Raw genomic sequence first — 17,955 nt, 5'->3', positions numbered from 1 at the left:
CCCTGCCTCTTAAGAATCTCTCTTCGTAACTGTGGGCTCAGCTTCACAGGCAGGAAGTGAAGTATCTATCCTACCGCCACTGGATTATTTCACTACCCGCCCCCAATCCAGCCCGGAATAGAAAAGCTCAAGACAACAGGAAAACGCCCCCTACACATCTTGGGCATCGGGACAGAAAGACCTATCCACCCCGGTAAAGAGGCCAGCGCGCACCGGCAACCCGCGTGTCACGTGCGCGAACGGGGCCCGACCATCGAGTCAGTCCTCCAGCAGCCTAGAGCGGCCTCGGAAGTGCCCCCTGCGGCGCGGGTCTTTCCGGCCGGGCAGTCCGCGCTTTTGTCCCGCCGGCGGCCGGGCTCCCGCGGCGCCGTCACAGCCAGTACGTGAGTCCCGGGCCGCGCGCTCCCGCCTCTCCCCGGCCCGCCACGCCCTTCCCTTCTCGGCTCTCGGGTCTCGGGCGGGTCCTGGGGGAGCTCGTGACTCCGCACGCACCTCGGGAATCGTCCTCCAGGAGTGGAGGGGAAGAAGCCCAGGCCGGGGCCCCGAGGGCAGCTCCTGCTGTCCGAGCTCGTCCCGGCCGAGGAAGGGGCCGAATCCACCCCGGGCTCCTTGACTGTTCGTAGCCGTCTCGGGCTTAGAAAGGAAAGAGATTCCCGATTATTAGCGCTTGAAAATTTGCCCTGATTGCGGTTAAGTTTGTGAGACTTAGAGGTGACCTGGTTGGGTCACCCCTCCCCTTTATTTTGGTGGGAGAGGGGTGTTGAGAGACACCTGGGGTGTGGAAACAGAACCTTCCACTTCGGGGCCCTTTCCTAGGAGAAGATCACGTGTAGACCAATGGGTGCGACCGGAGAGGGCCGTCTTCCCGACCCCCACCAGAGCCAACGGAGAAAGTGTTGATTTAGGTGAAAGCTTCGAGAAGAGTTGGGGCGGTGATGTGAAAGATAAACAGGCCAGATGGAGACGTGTCCATGCTAGTGTGTTATCTTAAGATGCTTTATCTAGGTGGCCAGGACAGTTTGTATACGCTTTAAGCGTGTGTGTGTCTTTTTGAATATGTAATGTTCATGCGGCCATGACACTAAAATATTGAAAGATTTTAAAAACAAAAATACAAAATATAAAAACGTAAGATTTTCTTCCAGTGTCCTCAACGGTGGTCCTAGGCCCTATGTTAAAAAGTAAACACTTTTGTTAAGATCTTGAATAGACTAACAGGATTTCTTTATTCAAATACTAGCAAATACATAGTTCCTCTTATTAAGACAGGCGGTAGCATAACAAATCCTTCTGCTTCCTTGTTTCTTTTTACTGAATCCATTTTGCAGATCTCTACTCTAGGAAACAGGTTTGGGTTTGTTTTTTTGTTGTTGTTGTTTTTTCCAGATCTATAGTAGATTGGCCATTTTAAAAAATATTTTAGATAAGGATTGTATTTGATAATCTTAGAGTTGTTCCCAGAGTTTTGATCTCAAAGGGTAGTATTTGGAATGATTCTATACTAGAATAAGAATTGTGAAATTAGTGAGGAACTGAGATTAATCAAGTATTTTTTGTTTTACATTAACTCAATCAAAATATGCTTCATTACTTGCTTCAAGCCAGCCCCTACGTGAGCCCTTAGCTTCAGAAAATCTCTCCACTGCCTTTTATAGTCTTTTGCTTCCTTCATCCTTGGAGTAGCTAGAACTCTTCCTCCACTACTATGAGAATACGCCAGTACAAAAATCCCTTCAATCCTTATTCCTAATTTTTAAATAATAGAAACAAATCTTGTTTGCCATTTGTATGTGCTTTTTGTAAATTAAATACAGAAATAACCAAAGAATAAGTCATCCTCTTATCTGTGTGGCTCTTCTCTCTATAGTTCCATCTTCCATTTGCACAGTCTAGCCTTTAGGCGCTCTTGGTCGGCAGTCTCTCTTAATTTCATTCTAGTCATCTTAACATGTTTGAATGACTTTTAGTCATTTGAATGGCTATTATTCATAATAGTCATCAAATATGTTATCTGGGGATTTAAAATATGGAAACCCTGGATTACTCTTGAGATATAGGACATCGCCTTGTTTAATACAGTTAAAATTCAGAAATTCAAAGTTGGGGCGTGCGTGTTGGCACCTGTTTCTTCTTGCAGTCTCTTATTGTAGGAGCCATTTTCCTCTGAACCAGGATTACTTTCTTGTGAATTGTCTCAACCTTTGAGAAGTAACTTCTCACTGGCCAGAAAAGGGAATAATTAGGTTCTTTCTGTCTGCATACGCTTTTGTAAGACTTAGTGGTAGAATGTGAACAAGCACAGAAATAGCCCAGGGTTGTGAGTCTTACTAATTTGTGAGGGACAGAGACCTTTTCATGGTTGACTTCCACTGATGTTACCAGACTGTTAAGGCCATGCTGTCTATCAAAAACAGCTAGAAAGAGTTCCCATCTAATTTTGAGAAATTAAAACCTTTTTTGGTCCTTTCTAATCCTTTGTTAGAGGGGACACATCCATCTTATGATTATCTTATAACAACTTCATCTTAGAACTCTAATTCTTGGTTCTTTTGCCCCTCTCCCATTCCATGCCCTCACTGCTTGGTGGCGGTGGCAGCAGTAGAACCCTTAGTCCTCGGAGGCCGAGGCTCTGTGAGTCAAGGCCAACCAGTGCTGTATAGTGTGGCGCTGTCTTGAAAAGAAACAAAAAGAAAAACTAAGCAAAGTAAAAATAACTGTATGCCCATAGTTTCGGGGTTCTGCTACATTTTTCTCATCTTTGCCTTTTATTTTTTCTTGGTTGAAGCATTTTGAAGCAAATTCCTGATACTGTTTTTGTATTACCCACGTGTTTTAGTTATTAAAAGTGGCATATGCTCCTAACAACTGTAATATCATTATATTACAGCTCATTTTATCTTTGATTTTTTTTTTAAATATTTAGCAGCAGTAGTCAGACTACTGGGTCATTTGTCTACAGTAAGCTAAGTAACATTAATGGAATGTTTATAATCAACAGCATGGCTCTAAAGATCTAAAGTATTAATAGTTATCTGGCCCTTTGAAGAAAAATATTGCCAACCCCAGATTAATAATGCCTATGGTTCTCCTTTACTTAAAACTCCTGAGGAGTAGATGAGTAGATGAATTCTTCAGTTTGAGGCAGACCCTGCTGAGCCCACCTGTCTGGTTTCACCTGCTGCTCTATGCTCCAGATGTCTAAGTGTTACGAACATTAGGTCTCCCTAGTGTGCGCTCCTGAAGTTCTTAGTTCTTCAGGGTGAAGGTCAGCCCTCCCACCTTTTCTGCTGTCAGTGCTGATGCTCTCTGGGTTAGACCTTTTTTCACCTGTCTCTCCATTCCCTAGACAGCCCCAACCCTGTGGGGTGGGGGGGGGACTACTTGTTATGGGTATAATCTAAGTTCCTTGTACCCTCTAAGGTACATTCATAAGGATGGCAGGTATTTTATTACACTTCATTAATTGCCTTGCATACTAACAGCATTTATGCTCCTACTGTCTTGATGGACTTTGCCTATATTTTTGATTGTGTGGTCTACACTGGATGAGTCAAATAGCCTCTACCCAAACAGAGAGAGATAAGGAAGCTTTAGCCTCTGACTAGGTTGGAGAAGCAAGTAGTGGTGGTGGTGATTTCCTGCAGTTGAGGCCAGTCAGTTGCCAATAATACAGTCCCTAGGATTAGAGACATCAGAATTCAGTTTGTCAGATAATTGGTGGAAGGGTTGGAGACATGGCTTTTGCTATCCTCGGGATAGTTCAGGCTCCCATGTGAAAAGCCTGGAGTTGTACCGTACACCTGAAATCTCAACCCTGAGGAGGAGTGATAGGAGACTGATCACTGAAGCTTCCTAGCCAGCCAGCCAGCCAGCCAGCCAGCCAGCCAGCCAGCCAGCCAGCCAGCCAGCCAGCTGAACTGATGAGAAGCCCTGCTCAGAAAGTACAATGGAGAGTGATTGTTGAAGACACCTGACGTCAACACCCTTGGCCTCCACATGCACACACACGTTCACATACTTAAACTTAGGAGCCCAGCACACACACGAGGGAAAGGATAGACTGAGAATTAGTGAGTGCAGTGGCAGTGAGCAATAAGTCAGTGCCCATTTTGTGTCTAAGGACACACACGCTTGGGAAGCTTGATGTAGAGGATTTGGCCTGATGTTGGGGTGTGTGTTAAGGGTTTAGTTTTGTTTTTGTGCCACTCCAGCAAATCCTGCAAACTGGGTAATTTGCACAAGAGCCTGAGAAGTCCCAAATTAAGGTGTCATCTCTCGAGGCCTTCTTGCTATGTTTTCACATGGTGAAAGGCACCACATGGTAGATGAGCAGAGAGAACCATAATGAGTTCTTTATGAGGAACCCAGTCCCACAATAATGGCATTAATATGCAGTAACATAAAGACAGTGTCTCTATGACCGAACCCACCAACTTCTACCATGAACAGTGTCACACTTTTGTTATCCCAGATAATTGACAAGCTGAAGCTGGAATCTCTGAGCCTGAGGTCTCAAGTTCAAGGCCAGCCCCAGTGACATAGTGAGCCCTGTCTTATATATATATATATATATATATATAAATAAATATAAAATATATATGAATATTATATTGGCAGTTTAACCTAAGCGTGAATTTTGTCTTAGCTTGGTGTTAAAGTCTAGCAGAAAATGACCAAGTATATATTTCATAGCAGCTCTTAGAGGAAGAGTTGGGTGGGAAAAGAGTGAAGGAGACAGACTCTAGGGCAGCAGTCCAGAAGAGAATTGTGGAGGGCTGAAAGTAAGGCATAGAAGCCGATGCTCATACAATAAAATCTGCTAGTTTTCCAGGCTGTTCTGGATGAAGTGTAGAGAAATAGAAGAGCCTGCTTCTGATTTAGGGAAAGAGACCAGTGGGGTGGATAACAGGATCTGTGTTTGGATGAAAGGCTGTGGACCAAAGATGAATTTCTAAAGTCACCCATCAGAGCTGTCTGTGCAGAGGAAAGATTAAATGAAAGGATTAGGAACATATGAGCAGCTTCAGCTCTGCAAAGGAAGCATATAGAAAAAGCTAGTGCAGTGAAATTTAGTGGTGGAGTGAAAGAAATCAGGTTGAGTAGATGAGACTTAAAGGGACACAGGTCACTAAACAGGCAGGTGTGAGAGTGACACCTAGGAGGGATGGAAAATTGATGGAATTCTAAGTGATTTTTTTTGATATTTTGAAAACTTTGTATTTGAAGGTAATTTTAAATATACAGAAAAATCCTAAGAGTAGGACTAGCAAAGGGGGTTAGAGAGATGGCTCAGCTGTTGAGAGCACTGGCTTCTTCTATTCCAGAGGACCAGGATTCCTTTCCCAGCACCTGTATGGTAGCTCACAGTAGTCTAACTCCATTTCCAGGGGCTCCAATTCCTGGCTTCCTCAGTCACCAGGCGTACATGAGGAATACAGACATACATACAGGCAAACATTTATACACATAAAAAGAAATCTTTAAAAAAATAGTGAATGATATCTTTTATTCATATTCACCTGTAGTTAATATTTTATTTCATTTTGTCTTCTTGTTTTCTCATATACATTTTCCCTCAGGTTATTTGAGGATAATTTAATACATCATAGTCCTATCCTTAGATACTTTGTCATATATATTTTGTAATTTAAATATTAAATTTCTACCATTTATTTGCACATGCCAAATCGTAGGTATTTGTTTCTCCTTCCACTATGTAGGTCCTGTCAGTCTTCAGGCCTGCTGAACCACCTCACTGGCCCCCTTCCGTAATTTTTTTTTTATTAAATTATAAAAGTTTCCATTTCAGCCCCTCCTCCCAACACCCTCCCACTCCCCCCACTCCCTCTCCTCCTCCCTCTCCATCCCCTAGAGCAGTCAGGGTTTCCTGCCCTGTGGGAAGTTCAAATTCCTCCCCCCTCCCTCCAGGTCCAGGAAAGGTGAGAGTCCAAGCAGACTGGAGCGCCAAAATCCAGTATATGCAGAGGAAGCAAGTCCCAGTGTCATTGTCAATGGCTTTTCAAAAAGGCTCCGGACCAGCCACATTCAGAGAATCTGGTTGGATCACGTCCTCGTTCAGTCCCAGTACAACAGGCCTTGGTGAACTCTCATTATATCAGTTCCCTTGTATCAGTGGGTGCTCGCATCCCTCGCAGTCCTGATTACTTTTTTTATTTTCTTCATCTTTCTGTTCCTCATTTGGACCGTGGAGTGCTCAGTTCGGTGTTCCAATATGGGTCTCCATCTGTATCGCCATCCAACGTCGGATGAAGGTTTCCTCTGCCCTTGCCTTCTTTGCTCACGTTTTCTTTCCTTCTGCCTCTTATTTGGACCTAGGGAGCTAGGTCCAGTGTTCCAACGTGGTTCTCCGCCTCCATCTCCATCCATCGCCAGATGAGGGTTCTATGGTGACATGCAAAATATTCATCAGTATGGTTGTGGGCCAAGGCCGGTTCAGGCACCCTCTCCTCTGTCCAGAGAACCATCTGGGGATCTCTCCTTGGACCGGGGATCCCCTTTATAATCAAGTCTCTTGTAAACCCTAAAATGATTCCCTTAGTTGAGGTATATACTTGCCTGATCCCATATCCATCCTTCCTCCCTCCCCCCCATCCCAGTCCCCCGATCTTTCCCCAATCCTCCCCTACTCCCTTCTTTCTAACCCTCTCCCTTTCCGACAACCCTCCCACCCTCCCCCATGCACCCGAGGTTACCTGGGACTCTTGTCTATTTCCTACCACCTGGCGGATAGCTAAATAATCTTCATCAGGTTCATCTTCTTATTTAGCTTCTCTAGGATCACGAATAATAGGCTCAAAGACCTTTAATTATGGAACACTCATCCATTGTTGGTGGGAATGCAAACTTGTGCAGCCACTGTGGAAATCAGTGTGGCGGTTTCTCAGGAAACTGGGAGTCAACCTCCCTCAGGACCCAGCAATTCCACTCTTGGGAATATACCCTAGAGATTCCCTAACATACTACAAAAGCATTTGTTCTACTATGTTCATAGCAGCACTATTTGTAATAGCCAGAACCTGGAAACAGCCTAGGTGCCCCTCAATAGAAGAATGGTTAAAAAAGGTGTGGAACATATACACATTAGAATTTTACTCAGCGGTAGAAAACAATGACATCTTGAATTTTGTATGCAAATGGATGGAAATAGAAAACGCTTTACTGAGTGAGGTAAGCCAGACCCAAAAAGAGGAACATGGTATGTATTCACCCTTCCATAATTTTTAAGGATAGGGATATTCTCTTAACCAACTACAGTAGTCAGTTTTAGTAAGTTTAAAGTTAATATTTTATTTTCCAATTTTGTCAGCTGCCACTTTGTCTTTTGAGACAGATTCTTACTGTATAGCTCTGGCTGTCCTGGATCTCACTATGTAGAGCGGCCTGGCCTTGAACACAGAGATAGTCCTCCTCTGACTTGACTCCTGAGTCCTGGGATTAAATGTATAGACACACCCAGCTCTGGCACATTTAAAAAATGTAGCAGTTTTAACCTTCTTTAGCCTATAACATTTCTAGAACTTCTCTTTGTCTTATAAAGGTTTGCAAAATCGAGTTCCTCCACTCCCCACAGCCCCTTCAACAGAATCATCTTCATTTTGTATTAACCTGTTTCCTTATGGTTCAGTTCATGTAATAAATTCTCGTAGGTCCTGTCCTCAGGATGTCATTACAGGAAGCATATGATGTTTCTCTGCCCCACTAGAAATATTAATGTAGAACATCTGTCAAAGCTTTGCCTAATTTCATGCATAATTATTATTTTCTCTCTAAAAAGCATTCTGAGAAGGAATATTTAAATTCAACAAATAGCCCATTCTTTGTAAAACTTTCTCCCTAGACTTAGAATTCATTGGTGGTTTTTATCTAGTCTTTGATATTTACAGAATGCTAATATATTCTGTTTTAATCAAGAGGCCCCCCTTTCCTGGCTGTTATCTGTAGGGCTTGTGCTGTCCTGTTTTAGTAGACTATTTGCCATTACTGTGCCTAAACTGGTTGTTGAAGCCGGCTCTTGTAGTGCCTCACCTCTTCTGTTCTTTCCTTATCTGGAAATAAACACCACACCACAGCTCCTCCTGTGCTTCTCCTGTTCCTAGCCTTTTCTCTAAAGACTTGGGTCCTCTTTAGTATACCAGATACTAGAAGAAATCAGAACTTGATATGCTTCTACTGTACCACTGTGGTGGTTCTTTTCTCTTCTTGGTTTGCTGTCAACCAGAGTTAAAGAATCTATGTAAAAATAAAATGTATATATGTTTATACTTACATACACATGTTGTTTTAAAATGTTGAGTTTACACAATACTTGTAATTTATCCGTATAAGATTTTTTGTTCTGTTGTTGATGATGATGGTAGTGGTGTTTTTTTGTTTTGGCTTTTTTTTATTGTTTTGGTTTGGGTTTTTTGCTTTTTCCTATACATTATTTTTATGTCTTTTCTTTCTTCCATGAGAATCCTGGCTCCTAACAAGTCACATATGAGTTTCACAGCACATCAGAAATTGTTTTAGAATTGCGTCGTCTGTACTACTAACAATAATTCACTTGTTTGACATTCTCCCCTGCACCTCCCCACGAAATCTTCAGAAGATTTAATGTGAACAAGTATGTAATCAAATATTGTGTTCCTAAGTTACATAGATTAGACTTTTTTGTTTCTGTTTATTCTCTTCCCGTGGTTTTGTTATCCCTGTGGAACACAGATGAGGTCACTGTTTCTATTTACTTCCCATTTTAGCAATTTCCCCTCCCGCATATTCACAGATTTTATTTTATTCTTTGGTTATGCAGAACTATGTGTAGTACTGTACTATAGTCAAGTGTCTCTGCACCTCCCCTCTCCCTTATGCCTATTCTCTGACCCCACCCTTTGCAAATATCAGTGTTTCTTCATATTACCATAAAGATAAGCAGATAAAATACTTTTTTCTTCCTTTTTTTTTGATCTGCACTTTTTCACTCGTTCTCCTTCTCACGTTCCCCTCCTTCTCTCTCCTGCTCCTCCTTCTTTTCTGAAAGTTCATACAAGGCTTAGTATATTCCAGATGGGTCCTGATGGGTTCTAGACAAGACAATCTTGATTATGCCGGGAATGGCCAGTGGTTTCATGACTTCCAAGGTTGTCATTCGAGCACTTCAGATTTCTTAGATTTTCAACTTTCTACATTGTTGGACTGGTTATGCTAGAATTGGTACAAGAATTGGGCTTGAATACCTGGAATGAAGTTAAACTTCTCTTAACACCTTGGAGGCCCTGTTTTTCCAGGAACTTCTTGTTCCAGATTCTTAAAGGAGTCACTTTTCTAGGCCCTTTAGGTAGGTTGACTCAGATATTACTATGGAGTCTTCAAAGTCTGGCAGAAAGAAATCTGCGCATTCTCCAAAGTTTCTTTTGTCCTGGGTGGCAAAGGGTGGGGTGGGAGGTGCTGGGTATATATATATATATAAAATGAACATGAAGACCAGAGCCAGGTTTGCTTTTTACTTCAGTTTAGCCCTTGGGATATAACTTATTTTCTGTAAGGGCTGATCTTTGATAAACTAGCATGAGGTTTCAGGTGCTTGGGAATCAGAATTGTCTTGAGGGACTCAAATGTAATGGCCTGGTTCAGAGCGGTTATATCAGCTTTAAAGATCAGGACAGTGGGATTTTTAGGCTTAATGGCCAAATTGCCCAATCTTTCTAAGCACATGGATATTGGATTGGCTAGATTTCTGTTTGACTATATTCCAATTAAAGACAAATGTTTTGTCCCAAAACCATTAGAATGGCCTATCCTGCTATTGAAGTGTCTTCTCGTTTATATAGCTACAACTCCGGTCTTTAGAGGCATTGTAATGGTTCATACAACTGAATCAGCATTTAGCAACTGCACATCATCTGTACTTTGTTCTTCCTGTAGTGTTCCAGCAACAGCAAGCTCCAGCACATCGTTATGCCTTCACAGCAGTTCTAGTACTGAAGCAGCCACTCTGTTCCAGGAAGATTTCATTCTGCTTAGCTTAGAGTATCAGTAACTCTTGATGAGCAAAACAGGCTTTGGACAGATCCAGGCACCTTGTCATGCAACCTTAGGTCCTGAAGTAGAGTTCTTAGGAAAGTATAGCCTTTTCCCTTACCTCTCTCTTATCACAGCTCTGGCAGTGTTTTGTGCCATTTTCTCTTGAGAGTAGGGGTTAGAATTGTGGATATGCTATTTTTACTGTAAAAGCACATCAGTCTTCTGCATCTTGTTTATGATTAGGAAACTTTCCTTATACCCAGGTTATAGGGTTATGAACTTGTGTTTTTTTTAATAGTATTTGTTATTCTAGTGTCTGTTATATTATTTCTAGCTTCTTTATATTTAGAGATCTGTTCCATTTGGAGTTTGTCCCTTTGTGCGGTATAAAAGATCTAATTTTATCTTTGTTATTCCCCAGATGGCTTATATTTGTTTCAACACTATTTTAAAAAACTGTTTTTTTTCTCCAGTAATGCCATCCTCATCTTCAATTTCTGTGTGTTGTTGAGATAATTTCTGGCTATGTCTATTTATATGCCATTAACACATTTAAATTATAGAAGCACATTTTTAATTATAGCTCATGTTAATAGCCAGTATGGCTAGTAGTCACAGGTCTTTTTCTTCCCTAGCAACTTTTATTTTAGGAAATTGTTTTTTATGGCTGTAAGAACCTTCACATTTTCTCTTCTGAAGAAATTAAGATGGAGTGGCTAAAATTGAAAAGGAAATAGATAGAAAGTCTTCTGTTGTATTGGAAATAGCAGAGTATAATAATGTGTGCTCTATGGATTGTGCCAATGTTGTACAAAATGTCATTGTTCTAAACCTCTTTGTGATTGCTTATGCTTGTAGACTACTGTGTTCTCTGAGTGGAGCAAGTCTTTTCTACAGGGGGACAGTTAAGGAGGCCCAAGCTAACTAACTACCTCTTTGTTGCAGATTCAGTGAAGGAAAGAACTGGTTCCCAGCTCCCTTGGGACCCCAGACATTAGCACAACTGACTTCCATGATAGAAATAATTCAGGCCATAAAACTCAGCATGCAGACAATACCACCTGCCAAAATGAAAACAAAGATTTAATTCATCAAAGTATAAAAGTTCTGGAAAAGTCTCTAAATGTACTACCATTGCTTTTTGACTTCTATAGCTCTGCTTCTGGCTAACTGTTCTTGTTAACTGAAATATGTCAGGCCATGATATGGTTTTTGCACTTAAAAGCTCACCCTGGGAAGGGCAAACACCCAGTGTAGTCACAGCTGTCTAATAAAGACTTTCTATTGACTTAGAAAAAAATATGCTGCTGTTGAAGCTTCTGGAACTACACTAACCCACCCATGAGTTCCACTTTTGAAGTGTTGTGGGCTCTACCCAAAGTAATACAGGAAGTCATGGAACTAGGCTAGGCTACCATTCTTCAGTGACCTCATACATGGGACTTAATGTTATATATTTTTTCAGCTGAACTAGCTTTTGTTTTAATGTCTGCTTGGTGATTCTTTATCTTCTAAGTGGTCTCCTAAATGTCTTGCTATTTCTATTCCTAAAGGAGATCATTATTTCTATGGAAATGAGATGGGTAATATGACTCTTTACACATGTTCACTACAAATTATGTATCTTTTATTGCCCTTTTTCCCTCAGATACTTACATATAGAGTTTTCTAAGATTCACAGAATTTCACAATAGTGTTCCAAAATGTTACCCAGGGTAGGAGAGAAAGATCACAATTTATATTATTAGAAATGCTTTGTTTTCTAGGATTTTACAATAAGTTAGAACAGTTTCTTCTTAGAAGTTGGTATGTCAGAAAGTAGGTATTGATGCATGTAAAATACCTTCAGTAGAACAGGGTCCCTACTTGAGTATTATCGTCTGTTTTGGGAAGTTTATCTTTTTCTGAATCATGCTTTTTCTATACATTTTAACCCTGGTTCAATAGCTTAACCTTTAATACCATAATAAATAATAAAATGAATTTTATTAACATTTTGCCCTGATCAAGGGACATGTATTGTTCTTACTGGTTTTACATGGCTGTCATCTAATATTTACAAATGATGCTATTACAGATGAAAAAACTGTTGTACAGAGAAATTAAGTAGCTTTCTCGAAAGTCATATAACTAGGTATTTGAACCTAGTCAGTATTCTAGTCATATTCTGACCTATATGAGGGGTTGGTTTGAAGCTCTCACAGATAGCAGAGTATAACACAGATGCTCAAGTCCCCTATATAAAATGATGTAGTATTTACAAATGACTTTCACAAATCATCCTGTGTACTTTAAACCATTTTTTAAATTACTTACAGTGCCTAAAAACAATACAAGTCTTTGTTATATTGTATTATTTATGGGCTAATGATAAATATTAAAGACTATATATGTTCAGTACAAAAGTAACTTTGTTTTTCTGAATATTTTTGAGCCGTGGTTGACTGAATCTGCAGATGTAGAACCTGCAGGTATGGAGGACCAACAATACTTTGCTCAGTGGCTTGAGGTGTTGTCATCCTTGTCTCACCATCCTCAAGACAAGGTCTTACACTGTAGATCAGACTCACCTAGAACATGTAGTCAGTCACCTTCCTACCTAAGCCTCCAAAGTGCTGGAATTATAAGATTGAGCCATCACACTTTGCTGTTTATAATCTTTGACATGATATATGAGTAAATTATTCATAAATAGTAATGAAAACTTCATTCTTTGGCAGGCTGGAACATGTTCTGCCATATAAGTTCTTCCACAATTAGCTACTTTCCAAGGACAGTGTTTTCTGTACATAGAAAAGTCCAGAAGGCCAGATCAGTAGCTGCAGGTTTCTTTCTTTCTCATTTCTTGGTCATTGTCTTCATAATCTTATAACACCAACTACCTGTCTGATCTCTCTTCTAGGGTACTGATTTAGTTTTACCTAAAACTTATTAGTTTTACCTACTCTGTCTTGATTTATGTCTAACTTTCCAAAGAAAAATTAACCTTGCCTTTGTTTTTCCAAATTTTTTTTTTCTGTCATCTGCTTTTCAGAAACTTTTTGTTTTTCTGTGAGGTGACACTGAAACTGATTGGCATTGGCTGTGGTTCTGTGCATTAGTCCAACCCATTTCTAACTTATATTCATGCTAGGTCATTAATGCAGGAATGAAAAAGCTCTTTGGATCGTTAATAATCTGGGCTCTAGTTTAACAGTAGTTCTGAAGGTTTTGAAATCTTATTAATGTTCCCTATTATATATCCCCAACAGTTAAAATGGTGCTTATGGGACTGGAGAGATGACTCAAAACTTAAGAACACTTAATGCTCTTGCAGAGAACCTGGGTTCAGTTCCTAGCACTCGCCAGAGGATCCAGCTACCTTTTCTGAACTCATTGGGCACCAGGCAAATACATGGTGCACAATCTTACATGCAAGCAAAACACTCTTACACTTAAATTTTTAAAGATTATTTTTAAAATGGTACCTATCACATAACAAGCAAATACCTGTCAAATGAATAAGCTGATTTTGTTATTTGCTATTGTTATTCGTTCATTTTTTTTCTAAATATATCATTTTCATTTTCTTGGTCTAGTGTCACATTTGAAGACAAGCATGGAGGATGAGGAATCAGCTAAAAAGAATGAAAGTAATTCAAATGCAGAGTCTCAGTGCACAGATGTGGAAATTCTTCACAAGGCTCATATGCAGAAATTTCAGATTGGTGACACTTGTGATTGGGTAGAGAAGCAATTGGAAAGGCCTGAATGGAAAATAATGAAGGAAAACAAAAGTAGCATCAGAGAAAAGATTGACAAATCTAAGAACACAGAAAATATAAAAATAGAACAGGATGATGAGGCATCTGAAAAAAGTCTGTACCCAAATGTAAATACCATATACCAGATTATCCCTATTGAACCAAAAATTAGTGAACAAGGTGGGCACATGGAGAACATTAATGGAAACATGCGCCCTACTCCACAGGAGAATTCTACTGCTGTTAAGAAATCACATAAGTGTGATGAATGTGGAAAATCCTTTAAATACAATTCTCGCCTTGTTCAACATAAAATTATGCACACTGGAGAGAAGCGCTATGAGTGTGATGACTGCAGGGGAACTTTTCGTAGCAGCTCCAGCCTTCGAGTCCATAAGCGCATCCACACTGGGGAGAAGCCCTATAAGTGTGATGAGTGTGGGAAAGCCTACATGTCCTACTCCAGCCTTATAAACCACAAAAGCACCCACTCTGGGGAGAAGAACTGTAAATGTGATGAGTGTGGGAAGTCCTTCAACTACAGTTCCGTTCTGGACCAGCACAAAAGGATCCACACTGGAGAGAAGCCCTATGAGTGTGGGGAGTGTGGAAAGGCCTTCAGGAACAGTTCTGGTCTGAGAGTCCACAAAAGGATCCACACGGGGGAGAAGCCCTATGAATGTGACATCTGTGGGAAAACCTTCAGTAATAGCTCTGGCCTGAGGGTCCACAAAAGGATCCATACAGGGGAGAAGCCCTATGAATGTGATGAGTGTGGGAAAGCCTTCATTACTTGCAGAACACTTCTAAATCATAAAAGCATCCACTTTGGGGATAAACCTTATAAATGTGATGAGTGTGAGAAATCTTTTAATTATAGCTCTCTCCTCATTCAACATAAAGTCATCCACACTGGTGAGAAACCTTATGAATGTGATGAGTGTGGGAAGGCCTTCCGGAACAGCTCAGGCCTTATAGTGCATAAAAGAATCCACACAGGAGAGAAACCTTACAAGTGTGACATCTGTGGCAAAGCGTTCAGCTATAGCTCAGGCCTTGCAGTCCATAAAAGCATTCATCCTGGAAAGAAAGCCCATGAGTGTAAGGAGTGTGGCAAGTCCTTCAGTTATAACTCACTTCTCCTTCAGCATAAAACCATCCATACTGGAGAGAGACCTTATGTATGTGATGTGTGTGGCAAAACATTCAGGAACAATTCAGGCCTCAAAGTCCATCGGAGGCTCCATACTGGGGAAAAACCATACAAATGTGATGTGTGCGGGAAGGCTTACATCTCACGCTCGAGCCTTAAAAATCACAAAGGAATCCACATGGGGGAGAAGCCCTATAAATGTAGCTACTGTGAGAAATCTTTCAACTACAGCTCTGCTCTTGAACAGCATAAAAGGATTCATACAAGGGAGAAACCCTTTGGGTGTGATGAGTGTGGAAAAGCCTTCAGAAACAATTCAGGCCTTAAAGTACATAAACGAATTCACACAGGGGAGAGACCTTATAAATGTGAAGAATGTGGAAAAGCCTATATCTCACTCTCAAGCCTTATAAATCATAAAAGTGTACACCCTGGGGAAAAGCCCTTTAAATGTGACGAGTGTGAGAAAGCCTTCGTCACATACCGAACCCTTTTAAACCACAAAAAGATTCATCTTGGAGAAAAGCCCTACAAGTGCGATGTGTGTGAGAAGTCTTTTAACTACACCTCACTACTTTCTCAGCACAAAAGAGTTCATACTAGAGAGAAACCCTTTGAATGTGACAGGTGTGAGAAGGTCTTCAGAAACAACTCAAGCCTTAAAGTTCATAAAAGAATACACACTGGGGAGAAGCCCTATGAGTGTGATGTGTGTGGAAAAGCCTACATCTCACACTCAAGCCTTATTAACCATAAAAGTACGCACCCCGGCAAGACACCCTTTACATGTGATGAATGCGGAAAAGCATTTTTCTCCAGCAGAACTCTTATAAGCCATAAGAGAGTTCATCTTGGGGAAAAGCCGTTCAAATGTGTTGAATGTGGGAAATCATTTAGCTACAGCTCACTTCTTTCCCAACACAAGAGGATCCACACAGGGGAGAAACCTTATGTATGTGATTGGTGTGGGAAGGCATTCAGGAACAGCTCAGGCCTCACAGTGCATAAAAGGATCCATACAGGTGAAAAGCCCTATGGATGTGATGAATGTGGAAAGGCGTACATTTCACACTCAAGTCTTATCAATCATAAAAGTGTCCACCGTGGAAAGCAGCCCTATAATTGTGAGTGTGGGAAATCTTTCAATTACAGATCTGTCCTTGACCAACACAAAAGGATCCACACTGGAAAGAAGCCATACCAATGTAATGATTGTGGGAAGGCATTTAATATCAGATCAAATCTTACTAAACATAAAAGAATCCATGCCGGAGAGGAATCTTTAACTATGTCAAATATGGAAAGTCATGGTGGCACATTCCAGAAGATAATCTACTTTGAGGGAGGTAGTGCTCTGGAAGGGACCAGGATGCGGATGCCTATGCCTATATGGGAGGCACAGCCTACCAAGTCTCAAAGAAATCAAATAGAAGAAAAACTTTATGAATGTAAGAATTTCTAAAATTCTTACTTATAATTTTTATAGTGTAAGTGAAAAATTATAAATGATGATGAGCAATTCTTTCTACATGATTCAGTTATAGCAAGGACAGTCCTAGTGTCAAAATAGTTGAGCCCTTTAGAAATGTAAAATACCACTAGATATAAAACCTTTCAAAATGATGGAACATTTAATAAAAATCCTCCCAAGTAGGCATACATTTCTGGACATAAACATGAAGGCAAAGGACTTCAGTTAGAAATCATATTCACTATTACAAAGATGCTATTTGGATAAATGAATAAGAATGTAGAAAGTCTGACATAATTTTGAACTTTATACTTTATCAGTAGGGAAAAAGATCCAAGGGCCACTAACAGGCAAATTCAGGGAGAGACTAGCTTCAGGGAATATCAGTTTATTAGTGGTCATGAGTTAGAGACTTAACAGTAATGGTTTGTGATAGGGAAATCACAACTTTTGTAGTTGTCCTACAAAAGATAGGACAACTTTTGAAACAAGATGTTCTAGGAAAAGGAATGGCATAGTCAAATCTGTGATGTAGTCATATTAAAATGCAGAATTGTTAGAATATACTACTATATTAAACTGATAAGACTTTTAGAGTTTCAAGTGAACTCCCTTAATAAGTAATATATATGATAAATGAAAACCTGGAAGGTGGCATTCACACATACTAAGAATGGAAAGGATTTCAGTATCTTCAGTAAGTAAGAAATGGAACACATCTTCAACATGAGTTTGCACCTTACAGAAAAAATTCAGGGAATCCTGTGAAAAAGATGTTTCAAAGAAAGGCATTTTATTACAAGAGCAAAGTAAGTATCAGTAATTAGGAAGAGGAAATTCATGTTTTTGAAACTATTGTTTCAAAAGTGTTGTAAAGAATTCATGTACTACATGTGTATTTGTCTGTTGTAAAATATGAATATGTTCAGAACTCGCTTTGCCATAAAAGGCAGATAGTTATGGTAAGGTAAGACAAAACCCCAATAAAGAAATGCCTCAAGTATAAAGACTGTGACTTACATGGAATAATGTAGAAAGCCATTTCTGTGTCGTAGCTTTTCTTGTAAGTAGTACAGGACCTAAGCCAGACAGGCTTCTGTCTTATCTGTGAAGACTCATCCACCAAGCTGATATCTGAGGTTTCACCGGAAGTTAGATCGTGCTTATCTCAGGAAAAACATGGTATTTGAAGAGAGCATGAATGAGCAATCTGATCCTGATACTGAGACTGGATTATAATTTGTTAGAGTAGGTAGGCTCTATGAGTGATCTAACATTATACAATTCATCATGAACAGAATTTAATACACAATATTAGTAATTGTAGTAGTATTAGGTATCTCAACAGTAAAAGTAGACTTTTCCTGAGTTGAGCTCCAGTCATAGTATTTGGTCAAATTATTAGTACCAGGTGAAGTCTCAGTTTGTTCTCAGGCTTCAGAATCTACAGTCATTACAAAAGGCAGTCTCCAGCCAGATCTAAATTTCTCTAAGGATTTTTTTCTCATAAAATAATCCCCATGTCTCTCTCTGGGAGTATTAGAGAGTACTTTGTGCATCGAAAT

General features: G+C 40.2%; 1 protein-coding gene across 3 annotated transcripts; it reads left to right on the top strand.

The window, feature by feature from the left end:
- The first annotated feature begins 275 nt into the window (after positions 1-275).
- On the top strand, positions 276-17,397 carry Zfp62 (ZFP62 zinc finger protein). Of its 3 annotated transcripts, none has more exons than XM_048435902.3 (2): positions 276-383; positions 13,602-17,397. In XM_048435902.3, exon 2 carries the CDS (start codon positions 13,622-13,624, stop codon positions 16,379-16,381), a length of 2,760 nt encoding a protein of 919 aa, XP_048291859.2. In that variant the 5' UTR covers positions 276-383; positions 13,602-13,621; the 3' UTR covers positions 16,382-17,397. The 3 variants fall into 3 exon arrangements, with proteins under 3 accessions (XP_048291859.2, XP_048291858.2, XP_048291860.2); XM_048435901.3 differs by having other exon boundaries at positions 302-379; XM_048435903.3 differs by lacking the exon at positions 276-383 and adding an exon at positions 486-905.
- Positions 17,398-17,955: the final 558 nt, after the last annotated feature.

The sequence above is a fragment of the Myodes glareolus genome, chromosome 9, assembly GCF_982192425.1.
Source record: "Myodes glareolus chromosome 9, mMyoGla1.1, whole genome shotgun sequence".
Lineage (NCBI taxonomy): Eukaryota > Metazoa > Chordata > Mammalia > Rodentia > Cricetidae > Myodes > Myodes glareolus.
The sequence above is the reverse complement of the archived record's forward strand: the minus strand, read 5'-3'. Positions and strand labels throughout refer to the sequence as shown.